Consider the following 20,749-nt stretch of genomic DNA (forward strand, 5'->3'; position numbering starts at 1 on the left):
GTGATTAAGAATCATTCGAAAAGATTCATAATCAATGAACTTTAGGTTTTTATGTAATTTGCTCACATTTTGGCCTGATTTTGAATATATAAAAACCAACAGGACATTATGGATGTTACCATTCATCTAGATTTATTGTACAAATAAAGCCGCATCATCATTCTTTCATCAACATGCCTTTTGACATGGAAAAATTTATGAAAATTATTAATACGATGAACGAATTTTTGGTCGAATATGATCGTAAATTGACCCATCTTGAATTTCTTAGAATGAAAACACGATTCCTTGAAGAAGAAATGGCCAAAAAACAGAATAATGTTCATAACATTCAAACTCCATCAACATTATCGTCAAGAACAACAAATAAAAAGAAAAAAAACTCGAAAAGGTATTCAAACTTATTCATTCGTTATTGAAACAAATAATAATACTAATATAATAGGAATGAATCAACTAATTCTAATTTATCATTATCAGATACCAGAAAAAAACCTGATTCATCTTCGACACAATTACCACGAGTGATTATGACAAGATCGAGGACTCGAATGCAACAACAGCAGCAACAAAAATGATTTTAATTTCAATATATTCATTGTTTACAACATTGTTATTCATAATCTTATTGTACGTTATTGCTTTAATGTTATTGACTAAACTAATAAATATATCTCGACTTTTGGTATCATCATTATAATCATCATCATCGGAAAATTAAATGGGTGATTTCAATTCTTAATGAAAATCAATTGAAATTTTTTTTTTATATTAAATTTTTATATTGTTTTTATATAGTTGAATATAAGAGAAAAATGACAAAAACAATCTAATCGAATTGAAATATTGAATGCAATAATCTGAAAAAAACAATTGCCAATAAAGATAATATTGAAAAGCGATAATCCTTAAGATGCATAATCATCTTTATCACCTGTAGCTAGGATTCATAATCTCTTATTATGTTTTTCTATACTATATCTGATCGATCGACTTATAAATTGATCAACATTTTTGGCTTTGATTGATTGATTTCGTTTCATTTGATTTTTTTTTAATAATCACATGAGATTGATTTTAAAATGAAATTTTCCATTTGTTTTTTGTCATTTTTGTTTTTATTGTTGATTTTTGGAACTGTTTCGGCACAGTCCCGTGGTAAGTTTTTTTTATAAAAAAATGAATGATTTAAAATTTTCATTTGTTTTTTTTCTTCCTGTAGATCGAAACGATAAACCTTATCGTATTGTTTGTTATTGGGGTACATGGGCATTTTATCGGCCAGCATCGGGAAAATTTCAGGCCGAAAATGTCAATCCAAATCTTTGTACACACATAATGTATGGTTTCGCTAAACTACAAAATAACAAGATTGCTTTGTATGATCCTGATTTGGATGATGGTGATGAAGATTGGAATTCTGGCCTACAATGGGGTCATGGAATGATAAGACGAATGGTGAATCTTCGTACATATAATCCACATCTAACCACTATGATATCATTGGGTGGTTGGAATGAAGGTTCGGATAAATATTCGATTATGGTCCGTGATCCAGCCAGTCGAAAAATTTTCATTCAATCTGTCCTACATCTTTTGGCTGAATTTGATTTAGATGGTTTAGATTTTGATTGGTATGATAATGATTTTTTTTCATTTTTAAATTATATAATGATTTAATTTTCTTAGGGAATATCCAGCAATGCAAGCTTCTGGTGATAGTGATCGAAAACCGGGACGAGCAGAAGACAAGGAAGATTTTGTAACTTTATTACGTGAATTACATGAAGCATTCCAGCCACATGGCTATGTATTGTCTTCAGCCGTATCTGCCGGTAAACCAACAATTGATCGTGCATATAATATTCCTGAAGTGAGCAAATATTTGGATTTCATCAATTTGATGTCATATGATTATCATGGTGGATGGGAAAGTCATACCGGACATAATGCCCCATTGAATTCATATAAAAATGCCAATGAATTAGATAAAGAATTTACTGTCACTTACTCAGTTGAATATTGGCTCAATCATGGTGTTGATCCAAAGAAATTGGTATGCTTATTTCCAATTCCTTAAAAATATTATCATCTAATTTTTTTATTTTCGATAATTAGGTCTTGGGAATTCCATTGTATGGTCGTACATTTACATTGGCCGGTTCCGAACATGGAATTGGTGCACCAACCATCGGTAAAGGTGGTGAATCCGGAACTATCACACGTACGATCGGTATGTTAGGCTATAATGAAATCTGTACAATGATCAAACAAGGATGGCAATTATATCGTGATGAAATTGAACGTATTCCTTATGCTGTACATGCTAATCAATGGATTGGTTATGATGATCGAGAAAGTGTAAATGAAAAATTGAATTTATTGATGGCAAAACATCTTGGCGGAGCTATGGTATGGTCAATCGATACGGATGATTTTGTAGGCAATTGTGTGGGTGTCAAATATCCTTTGTTACGATCAATATCAAAAAAATTAAATAACGTTGATGGTCCAGATCCGGATATTAAACGATATCATTATCATACATCGACAGCTAAACCACATACAGATGGTACTACCTCAACTCATCATGATCATAAAACAACGACTACGAAACATCATAAGACTACCCAGCCACATCATAAGACTACCCAGCCACATCATAAGACTACCCAGCCGCATCATACTCAAACAATAACAACGACAACAGAAAGACCCCATGGTAAATTTCAATGCCATCAAGCTGGATTTTTTGCCGATCCTGAGAATCCAAGAAAATTTCATCAATGTGTAGATTTTGGTGGCCATCTTAAAGATTATGAATTTATGTGTGGTGAGGGAACACACTATGATGAAAAATTACATATATGCGTCCGTTGATAAATTTGATCCTTTATATGTTTTGACACTTGAATTAATCAATAAATTTTATTATAAATCAAATTTTTGTTTTTGAAATTATATATTTTGTATATCAAATATGATATTTCAACCAAGAGACGATGGCAAATTAGCATGTGAAACCAGATTACAAAAACCACCAGTTCCAAGACTATGGTCGCAGAAAAGATCTGTATTACAACAGGTAACGCCGCGAACTCCGCCACATACTTCACCAGTTCCTGCACATACTGTTTTAAGAAAAATAAAAATTAAAATCAAAATTCTAGAATATGAAAATTTTGTATTTTCTTACTGCCTTGATTGATAGTAAAACAAGATATTGAAATAATAAAAAAGATGAATATGACAATGGTCAAAGGCAGAATATGATCACGTAATAAAGTCATGGTTTTTTAATTCAATTTTAATTCGGTTGTTCTTGATCGATAGTTGTTCTGGTATGATCGTTTTGCAAATAAAGTGTTGAACAAAATATCGAAAGTATAAATAAATAAATGCTGAAATTTTGATTTGAATGTCAAGTAAATCAAGATTTAAAGAAGAAAAAAAGTATTGCAATCAGCACTTTAATATAATGCGAATTGATAAGTGAAAAAAATGACTCAACAAACATGACAGTCAAAACGAATTGTACATTCATTGATAATCAATTGATTTGAGTGATTTATTGATTGATTACTGTATAGATTTGTACAAAAACAAATCAAATTGCTGAAAACAAAATATTTTTATTGATAAATCGATCAATGGGGCAAGGTCGATTAACATCCACCCTCAAAAAAATTGTAAAGGTAATTCAAATTTTTTTTTTAATTTTAGTTTATTGCTCAATCTGGATTTTTTTCCACATATACCAAGGTATACAAAGTTAATGAAATGACAGTAATTATTTTCAAGAATATGAAATGGATTTCTGATGCCAATTGATTAGCCGCGAAATCGGCCACCACCACCTCCTCGGCCACCACCTCCGCGGCCACTGCTTCGTCCTCCCCGGAATCCACCACCGCCACCGCCACCACCACGACCAAAGCTTCGGCCACCACCTCCACCGCGACGACCACCACCACCACCACCACGTTGAGCGATTGTAAATGGTGCGATCAAAGCCAAAATGACGATTAACATCAATGAAATTGATAAGATTTTCATTTTTGAAGTTTTATTTTCGAAGATTTGATTTGTTGATTTAAAGCTGAATTCTTTGTTTGTTATTGGAATGATTTTTTGATCGAAAAAACCAGCTTCTTTTATACGAAAAAAATATCTTAACGAATTCGATTCGTCTCACCAGAAATATGAAGAAAAGAAAAGAAAACAAAAAAAAAGAGAAGAAAGGTACTATGATCATCAATGAAACGAATCACTGATTATCCATCAGGCTGGACTTTAATTGTGATTTTCGATAAAAAAAAGATGGAATTATCTTAGTAACTGCTCACGCGACAACAATGTTATTATTATTGTTTTTGTTTTTCCAAGGGTTTTTTCAGATTGAAAATTTTGGCAATTGGATGTCGAAAAATGTGCAATAATAATAATGATGACGATTGAAAAAAAATAAAACAAAAACAAAGCATTATCGCATGGAACACGATAATCGATTAAAAATGGTAATTTTGCCAATGAACATGAAGATCGAAATGTCCTTCGGTTGCCTGAAAGACAAAAATGGCCATCATGGATGTCGATTTTTTTTTTGATCAATTCAATTTCAAAAATTTCCCACATTTTTTCAATGATTTATTGTGCATATGTGTTGGACCTAAAACTATGCACAAAACTGGTTTCCAAAATTTTTAATCTGGATGATATCTTGATAAAATTTTTTAATTTTTTCAAAAAATTTTATTTTTAAAAATTAATTTTGAAATTTCAACGTTTAGTTGACCACAACCGGTCGAAAGCAATAACGAAATCGAATTAAAATTGTGAAAAAATGAGAAGAAATTCGTTCCGCCTGAAATGATGGCCATGATCATGATAATGGTTTTGGTGACAAATGATATATGTGATTGTCATCCATTTATCTATCCATCAATTTATTCAACTTTCATCGATAATTAGTGGTCATAAAGACATTTCAAAAATGAAAAAAAAATCATTTTATAAATTATAAATTCAAAGTGTTCTTGTTTGATTCATTGATCGATGATATGTATCACCATATATGATCAATGACACATATATATACAATACACACAATTAAGTACACCATCACCGGAGGCAGTTAAATAAATTTTCCAATTTTTAATTAGCTTTCCATCATTAAATAGATTTGTTTGCAAAAATTTTCAATTTATATTGGTCATTTTTATTGAAATAAAAAATTTTTTGGCTTTTGTTTTTAATTTCTTTTTTTTTTTTTTTTTGTTCGGATGATTTGTTGATAGTAATGCAGAGGTTCAGAGTTTTTTTTTATCAAGATTTTCTTCCTGGTATGACCTTCAAATGTCTGATATATAATTATTGTTTGTCATTCATTTGTGGTTAATTATAACCAAAATTTGAACCATTTGATCAAATAAAAGTTTTGGTAAAGTTTATATTGTTTTTTTTTTGAAAATCATTAATCTCAGGTCATAATAGGTCTGGTTTCGATTGGTTGGTTAGTTTGTTAATTGACTTATTGATTGATCAATCGAATTGATGATTCATTGAACTCAATAATGATGATTAATGAAAATGATTGAATGATTTTGAAATTTAAAATTTATTTTAAAGCGCAATTTTAACCATGACCATTACGGTGGCGAAGATTGGATATTTTGATGAAAGTTTGAGGTTTTGTACCTATAGATAATTTCGAATAATTAAAATTAATTCATGTCATTGACAAAATAATATTATTATCGATCCTTCCGAGATGGCAGCACATGTATCATTAATTTTGATTGAGATTTGATTCAATTAATAATAAAAAATACGAATCAGGGATAGTGATTGAAATTAATATTTTTGGTGAAAAAAATCATAAAAAATATGAAAAATTTTTAACTATGCCACGCCATGCCAATCATGAGAATGATAAAATCGTTGTCGATCAATACACAATACAATTGAATTAATGATTGACAATCCCATATAACCTACCTACAAAGTAAACATCCTTGTCTTACATGAATTTCATTGGAAAAGAAAAAAAAAATTCCGGAAAAAATAACGAATTCGACCGCACACAGATCGATCGATCGATCAATCGATCATTATGAAAAACAAGCCTGCAAACATTACGTGAACAAACAATGGGAAAAAAGAGTTGAATATTGACAGGTAAATTTGCTTCGTTTTGATTTCAAGTATTCAACTTATTGAATAATTTTGGAGGAGCCCAATTATAACAACAACAAAAAAAAACGAAGATAAACACGCGACTATCGCCATATGTAAATAAAATCTATGTCAAGCTGTGTGAGTGTGTGTGTGTGTGTGTGTGTGTGTGTGTGTGTGTGTGTGTGTGTGTGTGTGTGTGTGTGTGTGTGTGTGTGTGTGTGTGTGTGTGTGTGTGTGTGTGTGTGTGTGTGTGTGTGTGTGTGTGTGTTGAAAACCCGAATTTAGAAGGTCAAACTTATTTTTCTGGCAATTTGTAGCCCAAATTCATTCTTTTTTCACTGATTTTTCTTTTTCGTTCTATCATTCAATTCCACCCATTTTCATTTCTTTCTTTTTTGCTTTATTTTGACAGCGTATTAAAGTGTCAGACAAGTATTTTTGTAGTTTGTTTGATGATAAGAAAATTTATGGATCCTTTGTTGTTTTTTAAAAAAAAATTCGATTTTGCTTTTTTTTGTAGCTTCCACACCACCCCAACACACAGGTGAAAATACATTGGATTCATGTATGGACACGCGTTTTCTTAGATATAAAATGATTTTAAAATCGTTTGATTTGTTATTGTCATGGTAGCCTTTTCAATTGAGAATAAAATTCTCTAAAATTTATGGTGATACAAATTTTTTTTTGTTTTGATTGCATAAATAAATAAGGTGATCAAACAAAATTGGATCGATAAATAGACAGATGGCCACAATCGAATGGTGTTGATTGTTGAATAATATTTGTATAAGTGATCCATTATCAAACTATAGGAACAAATGAAAAAAAAATCTAAATTATAGGCAGCAATCCAAAAAAAAAATGATATAATAACGTGCTCTATTCGAGATAAATCATTGATTCATTTAATTGATTTGTTTGATGTTTGATCATAAAATGAAAATTATGAAAACAACAACAACTAAAAAAGAATACTATTCATCGTCTTTTAAACGATTAACAAGAAAATTCACATATGAAAATGTATTATGGTGGTCATTTCGTATATTAATTTATCTGTTTTTAGCATTTATAGCCACTATTTCCATTTATAAATCACAGGAGCAATATAAAATCAAAATAGCCGATTATAAAAGAGAATTAAAAGATCAAGTTTATTTTCCAGGCATCACAATTTGTGCACCAACTATTATAACACCTAAATTATTGTCAAGTAAGCATTTTTTTTTATTCATATGATATGATGAAGTATAAGAATTTAAATTCGACAATTTTTAATTTTAGAATTTTATCCAAAATTTGCTACATTCATGAACGAAAATGTCAACAAACAATCGGAATCTGTCTATAAAACATTCAAATATTATGAATCAAAAATGTTGAGTAATTATAGCATAAAAGAAATAATTTATTACTATAGTGCAAGAATGCGAAATGTGATACGTTCATGTCGTTATAATCCACTAAGATATCGATATATGAATAAATTTAATGAATATATACCAGAATTGAATTGTGACTCATTATCAGCTGTTCTAAGCAGTATATTTGCTGGTAAAAAATGTTGGACATTTTTCAGTAAAATGGTGATTAAAATTGATGATTGGAAAAATCAATTACCAAATGATACCTATGATTACATGAAAAAACATGGTTCGAATACATTTCTTAGTTATGAAGAGTATATGGTGAATATAATTTGATTATATTTAAAATTGTTATTCAAATCTAATCATCAATATATAATTTATTACAGAATTTATATGGAAAACTTGTCTTACAAATGGCACCCGATTATAATCCAGCCATCAGTATTGATTTGGATCTTGGTGATGATCAATGGAAAAATTTGGCAGATCCAAATGAGATTGGCGTTGCTAGTTAGTACTTTAATTGTTGTATTTTTCACATTAATTAATCAGGTTAATTTAACTATGAAATAATTGTTTTTGTTTTGTTTTTTTTCTTTATCAAAAAAAAAATCAGTACATCCACCTGAAATTTTACCTGAAATGAAAAATTTTGTTTATTTCAAACTGAAACGTAACTATATGCTGGAAGTTTCATTTAACAAAGAAAATATTCAATGAAACCGGTTATATTTTGAATTGTTGTAATTATAATGATGAAGATATCTCGTACAAGTTATTTGGAACACACGATGGTTGTATTAATTCTTGTATAAATCAAAATTTTTTTCGGGATAATTTTTGCTATTCCTATTTTCATATGATTACAATAACCAGAATGGTTGATGAGGAAATGAAATTTCGAATTTGTCCACATGAAAAACAGGTATTTGGTGAATTTATTTGTATTTAATGATAATCAATGAATTTTAAATCAATTAATTCTTTTTTACCCTAAGGATTATTTACGATTTCTTCGACATCGAAATCATTGTCTTTCTCATTCATCCTGTAGAAAAGAATGTGTCAATAATGAATTGGATATTGATTTTCATTTAACCAGAATTCAACCCCCTAACGGAACGAATTCTTTTGCTCGAATTCATATACGTCTGTCAACTATTCCATATAAAATTTATAGTTATCGAAATTTAATGACAAATAATGAAGTATTTGGTATAAATGGTGGCCATATGGGGTTATGGCTTGGTTTATCCGTTATCGTTTCATACAATGTTATTGCCGATTATATAATTCCATTTCTGAAGCTTTTATTTTGTATAATCTGTAAAAAATGTAGATTGATTTGTTTACATTTTTCATATAGTTGCATTAGACATTCTCGATCATATAATTGTAATTGACTTTCGGTTTTTTTTATCAAATAAAATAAAATTATATTCCATAAATTGATAATATGAACATATGCTAAAATCAATTGTTAATGATTGTTTTTCCTTGACATTCATTTTGCAAATATAATCGATTGATTAAAACAATGTATAATGTCATTTGCGAAAATCATTCAATGAATCTCATATACAATGAAAAAATTGAAATTGAAATTTAAATTTAAATCTGATCTGATCAGTTTTTTTTGGTTTTTAATTCGTGTTCCGATTTATGGTGTTTTATTCTATTTTACTTGGAAATGTTTATTATTAGTTCTTTTGAAATCTATTTTTTTCATTGTTCATATGAACCATACTGATGCGATTGAAGCAGATTTTCCAGCAATAACAATCTGTGCACCATCCATACTGAGTCCGAAAAATATGTCTGGTATGTTATTTCAATTGATTTGAATTTTTTTTTTCATAACGGTTTGTCTATCACTATAGGTTATGATCCGAATTTTGCAAATTTTCTCATGAAATATGAAAAAGGAGAATTCAAAAACTTGTCTGAAAAAGAGTTGAGAGCCAAATTTCAAGGTTTTGAATCTAACTTGCTGAAAAAAATGAAGACTGTAGATTTAGTTGAATATTTCTCGGCTAATATTTCATCAGTTATACGATCCTGTAAATATAGGCCAATGAATTATCGGATAATGGATGATGAATCTAAACATCATTTTCGAGCAATTGATTGTTCATCAATCAAGACTGTTGTTAATAGCATTTTTTTCGGAAGAAAATGTTTTACTTTTTTCTCCAATTTAGTCGATATGTCAGATGATTGGCGACACAATATACCGAATGTATCTTGTTCATCATTTAAATGTTCACATACGGGTCTCGATAAAGATATCGTTTTTTTGTATCGAATGTATAAGCGAATATATTCACGAATGATAGCTGAACTTAATCCTGAAATTAATATTGAAATCGAAGCTACGGATGATGATTGGAAATTTATGAATGTAGATGGTTTGTTTACGGTTGCAAGTATGTATTTTTTTCAAGTTATTTTTGACACAATTTTTTTAATTATATTTATTGACATTAATATTTTTGAATTGTAATAGTTCATAAATCTAATGTATTACCATCAATAGAAGATTTCATACAATATTCTATCGTAAATAATCACCGATTGGATATAGGTTTCACAATGACTAATTTGAATATAGTCAATAAAAACACAAACAGCTGTTTAAATTATAATGATGGATCTTTGTTTACAAGCTATCGAAATAGAGATGAATGTATTAGAATCTGTATTCTTGAACAATTTTTTATTGCAAATTTTACCTGTCACTATTATTTTCCACCCGTTATTCTTGAACATTTATATGGTGGACAAAAACAATTGACAGTCTGTCCACATGATCAACAAAATTATTTACGATATTTACAAACAAGACAACTATGTCAATTTCGTTGTGATGAAGAATGTCAACAGGAAAAGCTTGAAACATATTCATTATCAACAAAATTTTCAGGAAAATTAACTGGAAAAACCTATGCACAGATTCGAGTACATTTTACCACTTATCCAATAAAATCAATTCGATATCGAAAAATCATTAATGACAATGAATTCATGGCCATGATTGGTGGTCATCTTGGACTTTGGCTTGGATTATCTGTAATGACATTTATCAAGATATACTTAAAATTTTGTGTTTTCTTGCTTCGTAGTTGTATTAAAATGCTTCACCTTCATCGTATTGCAAAATATTTACTTAAGCATTTTGATTAACAAATTGAAATGAATAAAATTGGATTTTAATCTAGATGAAAAGAAATGAAAGTAGATTTGTTCATTTTAATCTGTTTTGATGTAATCATCATCATTACCATGACGATGATTGAATGAAAAATAAAACAATCATTAAGAGCATTGCAATTGTTCAATTATTCTGTTCAATAATAAAAATCATTGTCATAGGTAATTAAACAATGGATAAACAAAAAGAAAAAATTCCTCAACAATCATTATCATCATCATCATCATCATCATCATCATTGAAATTGTCGTGATGGTGATGATAATGAAAATTCCATTCTACCATCTTCCAAGTGATATATTGTGTTGTGTTCATAGTAATAATGAAAAAAACAAAACATCATGAGAAAAAATGCAACGAATTTCTTATTTGTTTCATACATTTTGTTTTGTCATTGTTTTTTTTTTGTCTTTCCATATAATGAATAAGTTTTAGTATTGCCTGAATTAATTGTAATCAAATCGATGATGATTGTACGATCGTCATCAGCAGCCAATAATAATAATAATGATGATGATGATGATTATCGAAGAAATGTCGATTATTACTTTGATTTCATTCGAAATCAACATCAATTATAATGAAAGAATGAGAACATTTATTTTTTTTTAAATCTTGAGTAATTTCATACATTTTTGCAAAAGAAAAAAATGACTGATGATTAATGAATGTATGAAAAAAATGAGCAATTGAAAGAAAGTTCAAAGTTCAAATCTATTTCCTATAAATAAAAGTGATTGTGTGTGTGTGGTTGATATGAACAAAATAAAAGAAAAAAATTTCTAGGGCATCAATTTGCGAAATCGATAAAGATTTCATTTCATTTCATTTTTGATTTGATGGTTATATTTTGATTTTTGTTGCTGTTATTGTTTCTGGTGGATAAATCAATTTGTAATTATTGGAGCAAAAGCGATCACACACACACACGCACACACAGGTAGTTGTGATGCAAAAATATTTTTTTTTTTCATAAATTTCACCTTGATCTTTTGACCTTTATGTAGGTATGCGTGTTTGAGTTTGTGTGGGTATTCGCAAAGTTTTAGTTTTTTTTCTCTTTTGATCAGGTAGGTTCCAATTGATTGATTTTAATTGATAATCATCGTCATCATATTCAATGAACCGAACCGAGACCAAAATCGAATGATTATCATTTTTCATCATCATCGACAAGTGAAAGTGGTGGTTCCATAGGTCATAGACATGCACATAGATATATATGGGAATTAGTCACGAAAACAATTCATGATTTGTGAATCGAATTGATTATAAATTCTTTTGATCATTTCGAATTGTGATCAATTCAAGAAAAAAAAATTTTTTTTTTTTTTGGCCAGGAAATTAATTCTATTCCATTCAATCGTGCGTGTGTGGTGTTCTAGTTTAAAAAAAAAAAAATTTTTTCTCATTGTCTAGCCACTGATCGGATATAATAAATTTAACCTGATGATGGGAGGAGTTGATGGATCAAATTCAATGATGGTGGTCCCAATTGGGACCATGTTTGTAAAACACAAATATACATGAAATACATTCATACTAGTAGTAGGCGTATATACACCACAAACGGGTGTGTAACATAAACAGAATCAGAAAATAAAAATAATAATAATAATAACGAATCGACAAAAAAAAAGACAAAAACCACAAATAAGGTCCTGGAACCAGTCAGTGAATGGAACGATGAATTTTTTTTATCCTACTATGAAATTATGATGTCAATTAGAACCGGTTATTATCATGTCTACCATACATACAAATGTCAACGGATCACAAACATATGATTCCTTTATTATGGACTTTGTTTTTTTCTGTGAGTGTGTGATGGTCAATAATCATTATATACGATGATGATGATGATGATGGTGGAGTGTATAACATTATACAATTTCAATTCATATTTTTCAAGTATAGTATGGTTTTTTTCTCTGTGTGTGTGTGTGTGTGTTTGTTATGTATTTGTATTGTATAATTGTAATTGTAAATGATAAAATCCTAATGATCACTATATTTTTGTTGTTGATGACTTAATTTACTAATATTTCAATATATATTTTTTTCAATGGATTCGAAAAATTCATCTTTCATGTTTTTTTTCATATTTCATCGATTATTATATATCGAAGGATTTTTTATTAGAAAATGTTCTTGCATACAATTTGTTGTTTGTATGCATGAATTAAAAACATCATCATTCAATTTAGGCGATGAAAACAATAGAAATATTGTATTCTATTCTAGTTTATTGGGTGAGTCTTTTGTCTGTTTTAACAAATAAAAGCCCTTGTAGACGTAGAAATAAATTCCGGGTCCCTATTTTTCAAAAATACGATGTTAATTCAGTCCAAAATTAACAGAAAAAAAACAGAAGAAAAAAGAACTGCAGACCGGTCCTGTAGAAATGCTGCATAGAAGAAGACGAGAAAAAAAACACCCGTAAAATAATAATCGCCAAATTCACAAAAGATGGAGAAAAATTCTTGGATGATAAAAACAATTTAGGAAGATAATTGCTAGGTCATCATTATCATCATCATCATTATCATTAAGGTGGTAGTGGTGGTAATGGTGGTGGTGGTGGTATAGTAAATTAGTTGTTATTATTTTAAACAAAAAAAAATTCAAAAAAACTTTTAATGATCAAAAACCAAACTTGCGAAAACAACCAAAATAGCTGGCAAGATCTAACGATCGACCAACCAAACAACCAACCAACCGAAATTGCCTAGGTCTATTGCTGTGATGTTTATCGCAGTCATCATCATCATCATCATCATAGCAATTCATGTGTTTATCATGATCATGATGACCGATCGATGATAGCTTATAGCCAAAGTAAAAAAAGGGCCGGTTTTTATTCTCGTTCATTGTTACAATTATTGTCCATTATACATGCATTTTTTGTTGTTGTTGTTTTTGGTTTGTACGAGAAAAAAAATATTTAATAATCTATCTACATGGCAATAATTTAACCCTCAGAATGTGAATGAATATCCACTTACTACGGGGTATTTACTATTTTTGACTGACCATTTTTTCTGTGACCATTATTTCGTTGTTGTTGATGTCTTGTCAAAAATGTAGTCTAGTTAGTATATTGACGGTCAGTGACTGAATTTTATTTTATTTATATTCATGCACACACAGTTATAAATTGTATTTTTTGTCCATCCCGTTTTTTTTCTTGTTTCTTGTTTCTGGGGACCTCCCGTGATGATTATTTTTTGTTGTTGTTATTGTTGTTGTTTTGTTTCATCTTTTTTTTCTCATTCACTCGTGATCATCATGATTTTTTGTTACAATTTTTTTTTTCTGTGTTCACGACCATCATTATTGTTAACATCAAAGCAGCTTCCTTGTTTTTGTTTTGTTACCATCGAAATTTACTCAAAGTAGAAATGTTTGACGTTTTTTTTTACCGTTGTCTCCATTTCTATAATTCCATTTGTGAGGCTAATTTTATTTTGTTTATCTTTGATTCACATTCAGAGTTATCTGCATCGGTAATAACATCTGGTTTTTTTCTGGTTCCTTTCTTGAATACTAATATAATCTTGGCATATACATTGGGCTTCAATTTTATCGTCACAAAATTAATTATTAATATGTTAATTAAATTTTCAATTTACTTATCGATTTGTTCCATTGTTTTTTTTTTGTTTTGTTTTTGTTTCTATATGTTTTTTTCCTGCTCATTTATTCTTTATGTTAAGAATTTGACATTGGAATAGTAACAAAGAAAAAAAAATGAGAATGTTAATGATGTTGATAATGATGATGATGATGATGATGATGATGTAATAGATGTTTGGAATTTCAGAACATAAATGAATTCTTATTATAGTTATACTATTCTATTCTTCCTGGTTTCTGTGATCTAAATCCCTAAATGAATCCTGTCGGAATTTTTCTTTACATCCAACATTCTTTTTTTTTATTCTTATAGAGCTTCTCAAATGTTTATTAATATTACTCAATTTTTTTTTGCTTGCTTTCTCTTTTTTTTCCATTATTTTACAAGTTGATAAAGTATGCGGATGCGAAATACAAAAAGAATGCCATTTTTGTTACCATCTAAAACATAAATAGAATCAAAAAAAAAAAAAAAAAAGAAAAGACAACATACTCGATATATATCTATTTCGATACATAAATATCTATTAACATTCGGTATCTTATAACTTAATCCTTGAAGATTCTTTTTTTTCTCATTTCCGACCGAATGAAAATTCAATGAAAACATACTTGAAACAAAAAAAAAACATTTCTTATATTAATAATCATTGTAAATATTTCTGTATTTGATTCTAAGAAACATTCTACATAAATACTTGATCCAAGAAAAAAAAGTGGGATAAAAATTATGGCATTAACACTTGTCTTTCGACGTTGTTGTTGTTGTTGTTTAGTTTCTCACAATTTTCTTAGAAATGAATCCAGACAATGTTATTATCATCATCATCTTCAATGAAATTGAACGAATGTGAAAGAGAATTAAAAAAAAATGATCCATAAGAATCCTGTGTTTGTGTTTGTGTGTGTGTGTCTATTGTATTAAGATTTTCTACAATAAATGATTCAAATAATTTTAATCCACCAAAAGTATACAATTTTTTAATGTTGTCATTGTTGGATTTAGATGGTAAGAATTTTTTTTTCAATACTTTGTTTTCAGTATTAACTCCGGGCGCCCACACATACACAAAGATATTATCAGAAATCAGAATTGTACATCATTACTTCCGTTTCAACAATGAAATATGAAACCATACACTTGAGAAATTTTAATGATAAATTCATGTTAGAGAATAATTAATTTTTCAAGAAACGAAAAATAAAGCAAATAATCTGAACAATATGATATATGATATAAATCCTTTTCAGACATTCAATTGAATATTGTTATATCAAAAAAAAGGCTCAAAGAAAAAATAATTCCTGAAAATATGATTGTTTTGTTTTCTTCAAATTGAAATCCCTTCGTCACTTGATATAATTATTGATTTTGAAATTTTTCTACCACAACTCTCAAGTCACAACTCAAATTCACTATTATGTGATCATATAAATCTTGATCTTGATAGATGATTGTGAATGCATTTGAACATTTCATATTTTTATTATTAGCCGTTAAGATGACCAATCTAGATTCATGTGTAATAATAAAAAAATTTTTTTTTAAATCACTATATTTTGCCAAACATCAACACATGATGATTGTTGAAAAAAATTGCCTTGATTGTGGATTTTTGATTTTATTTTTTCTCTCTTTTTCTTTTTTTTTTGGTTTGCTTTACACATGTAAAATGAGGAAATTTTTACAATAAAATAAATTTTACTCATCATCATGAGAAAAAGAGGTCAGAGACCTGTGAAATTTTTTTTTCAGATCATTTTTTTTCTTCTTTGATAGAGATGGTTGTTAGAATCTTCTTTTATTTTGTCATGACATTTATGGAATTATTTCGATGGAAAAAAATATTTAAGATGATGATGATTTACGTGTGATTCTCTCTCTCTCTCTTCGTTCATTCTTTTTTGGCATTTATTTTTTTTTTACCAACAACAACAACAACCAAGAAAAAAAAACCAGTAAACCATTGTGACATTAAATTGAAAAATGTAATACACAATGGGTCTTGTCTTGTTTTTTTTTCACTATTTTTCATTCAATTCTAATTCGTTCATAGAATTGAATTGAAATTTTTTTTGTTGTCCATTCATTCCTTTTCTTTCTAAATGGGTATGATGACCAAGAAAAATACGAAAAAAAAACGTGAAAAAAAATATTTATTATTTGCCATCAAGAATTGATTCCATGTAATAATAATAATAATAACAGCGAAAACAACTGTATTCATACAACAAAAATAAGTGATGTGGACAAATGAAAAAACGTTTTGTATTTAGGGTTCATCATAAATCCCCCAAAAAAAAAAAAAAAAATTATTATTCCGTCGTATCAACTATAGATATACGACGGAATTGTTTTTTTTTCATACGGCACAACAACGGAAGCGATGATGGAGGAGACTGAATCCAAAACAAAACAAAACAAACAAAAAAAATTTTATGGACATATTTTTATTATTTTATTATGTGATATGTCTTTTCATCCTCTTCACATTTTCAGTGAAACTGTTTCTTTGATAGATTTTTTGTTTTGTTTTGTTTTGCTGGTAAATATTTTCAGTTTTTTCTATAATATCTACGCTTTTACTATGGACACCAAAATGAGACTATTGTTATTGTTTTTTTTTCAATAATTCTGGAAAAGTTATTTTCATAGCTTCTAGCGGCTTTCATTCATCCATTCTTCATCACGGTTCACATTCACATTTTATTTTCAGTTTTTTTTTCTTTTGATCATTTCCAATGTTTTAATGGTCATATATTGATGAATGTTGATGATTTTTTATTTTATTTTATTTTTGATAATATTTTTGTGTTCCATTCCCTTTAGTACAATAGTGGACATTGTCTTGTCATTGTTATTGTTATTGTTGGTCGGTCGGTTGGTTGGTTGGTTGGTTGGTCGATCGGTTTTTTTTGTGTGTTTATTAGAATCGAAATGTCATCTTTCTTTTTTTCTTGCTATTGTTAATGTTGTTGTCATTGATAGGACCAACGATGAATGGTCAAATTCTTGAACAACGATCTCGAAATGCAACCATTTTTTTTTTGCTGTTGTTGTTTGGTTTTGTTTTTCTTTTTTTTCCAGACTGCTCTCAAAGTTATTGATTGAACATTTTTCACCATTACATTTGGTGTGTATGAACAACAGTTTTTTTTGTTTTGTTCTTTTTATTTCTGGTCATATATTGTATATTGGAAATGGCCTAAAAAAAGGAATCTTTCCATCAATAATAAAAAAAATGGATCCAAATCAAATGAATTGTAGTGAATACAAAATTATCAGAACTGAAAATATTCAAACACACTCCCATTTTATTTTTATCATCATCATTTTTTCGATGCAAAAAATGCCGATTTTCGGGGTACAAAACATTTACTGTTGATTGTTGTTTTTTTTTTGGAAAGCCTCAAGGTTTTTTTTTGCCTGTAACAATTTTTTAGATCTTAGATATATTCATGAAAAAAAAATATTTGCAACAAAAAATATCATTTAAGAAACCCAGAATAAAATGAGTAAATGGACACCAGCACAAACAATGCAATGGAATTCATATAATTGGAGTGACATTCTTTGCGTCAGACAGTCGTTTCTCAATTGTCTTATATGAATAGTTAATGTTTTTTTTCTGCTTTGTTTTTTTTTTTTGTTTTCCGTTGGCCAATTTTCTTTATGTCGTTTTCCGTTCCAAGAAATTTTTTTGCACTAAACACTGTGAATTGAATTGTCTTTGCTGATTTTCTCTTTTTTTTATCACTTAATGGTTATTGAAATTGCGTGATAGTTATTGTTTTTATGTGTTCAATTGTCTTCAAAGGCAACAATAATATTCTGGTAAAAACCACATCATTCGATTTGATATTCCACAGTAAGAAAAATTTTTAAACGTTTTTAAAAATCCAGACAATCGATGTTTCAATGGCAAGTTGATGATATAATAAAATGGCGTATATTTTTGGTTAATAGTTTGATTTGAAGCAGATCAGAATTTTTTGTACGTATGACGTCATCAAAGTCCACCAGAAGGCAAATGAAGAAAAATGTATCATCAATGAATTACATTAATTCTATACAATTAATAATGATAATGATAATAACAATGTGATTGCCGTTGGGGGTCAACTTTATTTGATCATCATCCGCATCAGACATTGTTTGCTGAAAAAAAATGAGAGGACAGAAATTCTGTCATATAGGCGCTATGATTTATTATTTGATTTTCTGTTTTTGGACCATTTTGTATAATAGAAAAAAAATTAGTCTGTCTTTTTGGTTAGTTTGAATGAAAATTTTTTTCATATTACAAACCTCACCATCAAATGTTCATGATAATGATAATAATTTACCATTTTTTTTTCTTTCATTGTCCATATCACCGGAAACTGATCGGTAATTTTTTTTTGTTTTGTTTTTTTTTCATTCAGTTATTCATTTCAGGGTCTCTAGGGTTTCGACCGATAAGGGGAAAAATGTTCACTTTTTTTTGGTCCATAGGTTTTTTTCGGCCAAAAAAAAAAAATATAACTAAATAACTAAATCGCCAGCCGCCTCAAGCATTTTTTGGGACCGAATTCTGATGATGATCATTTCATTGATTCAAACCAAATAAATGAATGAATTTATGAAATACCGATAGGAATATAATAAAAAATAAAACATCATTCATTCATGATGACATTTTATGTATAATGATCCTTTTGTCAGTATTATATTCAGTTTTGCTGCTTTTCTTTAGGCAATTTATCTTCTATTATATTATTATTAATAACCTAATAATAATTGTCTATCATATAGATGAATGATTATATTTGAAAAAAAAATTATGAATAATGTATTATTATTAGTGGTTGATGCTTGAAACGATTTGTTTTTTATTGTTTTATATATCGGCTACTGATGTATTGGTGCCTTATTGTTCACACATATGTGGTATGGTGTGGCGACCTAACCGAATCTGTAATTAAATTTTTTATTTATTTTTTTTTTGTTCGGTCCAACAACCACTAACGCATTTGTGTTTTATTTTATTCAACCAATGTTGGTGATTATTTTATTTTATTTTTTTTATTCATCCGTTTTGGTGACACTACACTGAGGACAACAACAACAACAACGACGACGACGACGACGACGAAAAAAAAATTTCCGGACTATCACGAATGAGTGTAAATTCGGATGTTGAATTTTTTTTTGTCTTTGCCATTCTATCCAGAATCAAGTCAAAACAACGGATAAAAACAAACAACAACAACAAAAATACACATACATATACAAAAGCAGTTGTTATTAAAGAACTGATAATTAAATTTTCACAGACGCATTTTTTTAGTCGGTATTGGTCTCATTCGACCGACATAAATGACAATAACAACAAAATAATTTATATATTTGGACCATAAGGGCCAAAGGTTCATTGTTTATGGTCCATAAACATTATATATTTTGATGATTAAATGTGTGAATGAATAAATAAATAAATAAATAAACGATAACGACAAAACAACAACAACAACAACCAGAATTATATGGAATTTTTCACAAACTCATAATATGACAAAATTTTATCATATAAATAATAAACGATGACATTGTAAATTAGACACCATTCACAATATATATAAGTGTATGTCATAAGAATATACAGTAACCTGTATTTTTTCATTCAAAATGCGCTTTTTTTTCTCATGTCCAAATAAGAATTTTTCCATGAATCAATATGCACAACAGAATAAATCTCCATTCACAACAGTAATGTTTTTTTATTCATATGATAAAGTAATGTAAAGAATTTGAATTCTATAAAAATGAAAAAAAAATCAAGAATCAACACCATCTAAATCAGGATTTCAAGTTTTTAGCTTTCAAATTTATTTTTGACTATCGACCACTTAATCAATAGTAAAGAAAAATTTTTCCAAATCAAAAAGTGAGATTTTATGTTGAAACTATTTTGAAAACTTAAATTCCAAAACTCCAAATTTACAATTTAAAGTCGAAAAGTTTCAAAAAAAAAAATATCATAATCAAAGTGGAAAAAACTAAAATTCTAAATCAAACACAAATGAACAGAAAAAAAGCAAAAAACAAATGAGCTATAATTTAAAGAATCATATATTCTGGAAAAAAAATTTTTGGGCTCATAAATACATTTCAGAAATATATATAAAATCATTCCCTGTTTGGTTGGAAAACAAAAAAAAAAAAAAAAATACCAATAAACAATATGGCTCCCGAATCTGCCAACAAAACAAAAGTGTAGTGAAAAAAAAATCAAACAAACGTAGATAACACACACACACGCGAAAATAAATGAACCTCGAGAGAGAGAGAGAATGAAGGATAAAAATAATC

At 28.6% G+C, this 20,749-nt stretch overlaps 3 protein-coding genes across 4 annotated transcripts; all 3 read left to right on the plus strand.

Moving 5' to 3' along the window:
• Positions 1-53: 53 nt before the first annotated feature.
• LOC124492726 (chitinase-3-like protein 1) lies at positions 54-2,943 on the plus strand. 2 transcript variants are annotated; one of them, XM_075729754.1, is made up of 6 exons: positions 54-391; positions 481-725; positions 799-1,158; positions 1,223-1,634; positions 1,690-2,056; positions 2,119-2,943. In XM_075729754.1, exons 3-6 carry the CDS (start codon positions 1,083-1,085, stop codon positions 2,878-2,880), a joined length of 1,617 nt encoding a protein of 538 aa, XP_075585869.1. In that variant the 5' UTR covers positions 54-391; positions 481-725; positions 799-1,082; the 3' UTR covers positions 2,881-2,943. The 2 variants fall into 2 exon arrangements, with proteins under 2 accessions (XP_075585869.1, XP_046911662.1); XM_047055706.2 differs by having other exon boundaries at positions 118-391; positions 446-725; positions 810-1,158.
• Positions 2,944-7,125: 4,182 nt separating this feature from the next.
• On the plus strand, positions 7,126-9,001 carry LOC124491570 (uncharacterized). The gene is made up of 5 exons (XM_047054241.2): positions 7,126-7,393; positions 7,465-7,868; positions 7,937-8,060; positions 8,167-8,475; positions 8,549-9,001. Exons 1-4 carry the CDS (start codon positions 7,126-7,128, stop codon positions 8,268-8,270), a joined length of 900 nt encoding a protein of 299 aa, XP_046910197.2. The 3' UTR covers positions 8,271-8,475; positions 8,549-9,001.
• Positions 9,002-9,223: 222 nt separating this feature from the next.
• On the plus strand, positions 9,224-10,733 carry LOC124491569 (uncharacterized). Its single transcript, XM_047054240.2, has 3 exons — positions 9,224-9,371; positions 9,431-9,976; positions 10,057-10,733. Exons 1-3 carry the CDS (start codon positions 9,287-9,289, stop codon positions 10,731-10,733), a joined length of 1,308 nt encoding a protein of 435 aa, XP_046910196.2. The 5' UTR covers positions 9,224-9,286.
• The last annotated feature ends 10,016 nt before the right edge of the window (positions 10,734-20,749 follow it).

The sequence above is a fragment of the Dermatophagoides farinae genome, chromosome 1 (genome assembly GCF_024713945.1).
Source record: "Dermatophagoides farinae isolate YC_2012a chromosome 1, ASM2471394v1, whole genome shotgun sequence".
In the NCBI taxonomy this organism is placed as follows: domain Eukaryota; kingdom Metazoa; phylum Arthropoda; class Arachnida; order Sarcoptiformes; family Pyroglyphidae; genus Dermatophagoides; species Dermatophagoides farinae.

Excerpts from the sequence above, each read along its gene's own strand:
- LOC124492726 (XM_075729754.1), top strand. The coding sequence starts at position 1,083 with ATGAAATTTTCCATTTGTTTTTTGTCATTTTTGTTTTTATTGTTGATT. Across the intron at positions 1,159-1,222 it reads TGTTTCGGCACAGTCCCGTG|ATCGAAACGATAAACCTTAT; the intron begins GTAAGTTTTTTT and ends TTCTTCCTGTAG. Across the intron at positions 1,635-1,689 it reads GATGGTTTAGATTTTGATTG|GGAATATCCAGCAATGCAAG; the intron begins GTATGATAATGA and ends TAATTTTCTTAG.
- LOC124491569 (XM_047054240.2), top strand. The coding sequence starts at position 9,287 with ATGAACCATACTGATGCGATTGAAGCAGATTTTCCAGCAATAACAATC. Across the intron at positions 9,372-9,430 it reads GAGTCCGAAAAATATGTCTG|GTTATGATCCGAATTTTGCA; the intron begins GTATGTTATTTC and ends CTATCACTATAG. Across the intron at positions 9,977-10,056 it reads TGGTTTGTTTACGGTTGCAA|TTCATAAATCTAATGTATTA; the intron begins GTATGTATTTTT and ends GAATTGTAATAG.
- LOC124491570 (XM_047054241.2), top strand. The coding sequence starts at position 7,126 with ATGAAAACAACAACAACTAAAAAAGAATACTATTCATCGTCTTTTAAA. Across the intron at positions 7,394-7,464 it reads AACACCTAAATTATTGTCAA|AATTTTATCCAAAATTTGCT; the intron begins GTAAGCATTTTT and ends TTTTAATTTTAG. Across the intron at positions 7,869-7,936 it reads TTAGTTATGAAGAGTATATG|AATTTATATGGAAAACTTGT; the intron begins GTGAATATAATT and ends AATTTATTACAG.